This window comes from Chrysoperla carnea, chromosome 3, assembly GCF_905475395.1.
Source record: "Chrysoperla carnea chromosome 3, inChrCarn1.1, whole genome shotgun sequence".
Classification (NCBI taxonomy): Eukaryota; Metazoa; Arthropoda; class Insecta; order Neuroptera; family Chrysopidae; genus Chrysoperla; species Chrysoperla carnea.
In genome coordinates this window covers 60,950,159-60,952,143 of record NC_058339.1, presented here as the reverse complement: position 1 = coordinate 60,952,143, position 1,985 = coordinate 60,950,159, and the positions used below count along the sequence as shown (strand labels likewise).

General features: G+C 32.0%; 1 protein-coding gene across 1 annotated transcript; it reads left to right on the top strand.

Annotated features, from left to right (window-relative positions):
• The first annotated feature begins 218 nt into the window (after positions 1-218).
• LOC123295275 (fork head domain transcription factor slp2-like) lies at positions 219-1,721 on the top strand. The gene has a single exon (XM_044876555.1). It carries the CDS (start codon positions 282-284, stop codon positions 1,611-1,613), a length of 1,332 nt encoding a protein of 443 aa, XP_044732490.1. The 5' UTR covers positions 219-281; the 3' UTR covers positions 1,614-1,721.
• The last annotated feature ends 264 nt before the right edge of the window (positions 1,722-1,985 follow it).

Here is a 1,985-nt window from a genome sequence, read left to right as displayed (position 1 = left end):
TCATATGATACACACCAAAAGGGCGGTACAGAACATTGAATGTTATATATAGCTCAATGTTTTACTCACAAACAATTCATTTTAGTTTATGCTAACAAACGATACGGAACGTCGTAGTTAAACATTTGAGAGTGTTTTCTTTTTTTTTAAAAAACAAGTTTTCGATGCATTTTTGTTTTATAAAAACATTATAGTGTTTTGTTTTGTTAAAATAGTGTCAATGTTTTAACACAAAAAAAAAACAAGTGAAAAGTGAACATTGTATTTTTTGTAGTTAAATAATGAATATTAGTGCTACAAACATGATTAAAGATAATAATTCAACAAATATTGAATCAATCATGACCACAGCAGCTCGCACACCATTGAAATCATCATTTTCAATTAACTCAATTTTACCTGAGACATTAATGGATCGCGGACGTGATTTACAGTGTAATAATAGTGTAATTAGTCATAGTCCTTCGATATCACCAAATTTAGATGATGAGGACCATGAATTAATTAGTCATAGTGATGAGAATTCAGAAGATGATAGTGATTTAGATGTAACCGGTGATGGAACACCTCCACCATTAGATTGCACCAAATCAAAAGATAATCAAACGGATAAGGATAATAACGATAAAGAAGAAAGTGCGGATAAAGATGGTACGCCAAAAAAGACAAATGGTAATGAAAAACCACCATACAGTTATAATGCATTAATTATGATGGCAATTCGACAAAGTAATGAAAAACGTTTAACGTTGAATGGTATTTATGAATATATTATGCGTAATTTTCCATACTATCGGGAAAATAAGCAAGGATGGCAAAATTCCATACGTCATAATTTAAGTTTAAATAAATGTTTTGTGAAAGTACCACGTCATTATGATGATCCGGGTAAAGGAAATTATTGGATGTTAGATCCATCTTCTGAAGATGTTTTTATTGGTGGTACAACAGGAAAATTACGACGAAGATCTACCGCTGCATCACGGTCACGCTTAGCCGCATTTAAGCGTACTGTAGTGTTAAATGGCATGTATCCTGGATCAACAGCCGCTGCAGCGGCGGCAGCATTTTCTTCGGGATACAATCCAGCATTCATGGGTTTATATCCAAATCCAGCAATTTTAGCATCAATGTATCAACGATATCATCCATATAGTAATGGGATACCTGCATTAAATATACCAAAACCAACGCCTATAACTCCTGTAAATGGTTTTACAGTAGATCGATTATTAAATGCTTCGGGTGAAGTGCCACATTTTCCAGCTAGTTTATTACGTGCTCCATTACCGGGTACAGCACCACCAAATGGACCTGGGGGTGCACCACCTTCTAGTTATGAATTGTATAATAATTTACGAATGCCACATTTATTCCATCATCAACAGTTAATGCATCAAGCGGCTCAACAACAAGCTGCGTTACATCAACAAGCGGTTTCGCAACAACATCAAGCCCAACAGCATCACCACCACCAACAACAACAACAGCAACAACAACCGTTAACGAATACATCTTCTAGTTGTTCTAGTTCGCCTGAACCACCCTCAGTTCAACCAATGAGCACATCACCGATATACAAACCTATAACAGTTATTTCACGGCAAAGTTAAATTTTAATATTGTTTTAGTTTAATTTAAATTAGCGAACATTTTTCTAATAGGTATGTTAAATTTTATTATTTTCATACCAAAACATTAATTTATTTTAGAAAATCGAATCGCCGGTCGAATAAAAAAAAACAAATTCTATTTTAAACATAGAATATTAAATATTGTGATCTCAATTTTTAGTTTTTTTTCTCTAACGATTTTATTAGATTTTTCCACTTAATTAAAAAAAATATAGCCTATAAATGTTTAAAAATTGGTTATAAAATTTTCTCATTGAGTTAATTTTAATTTTAGAAACATCTACTAATTTTAAAAAAAGCCTACAAAAGTTTGATTTAATTTTCTTACAAATTTTTCAAAAAAAATTTCAA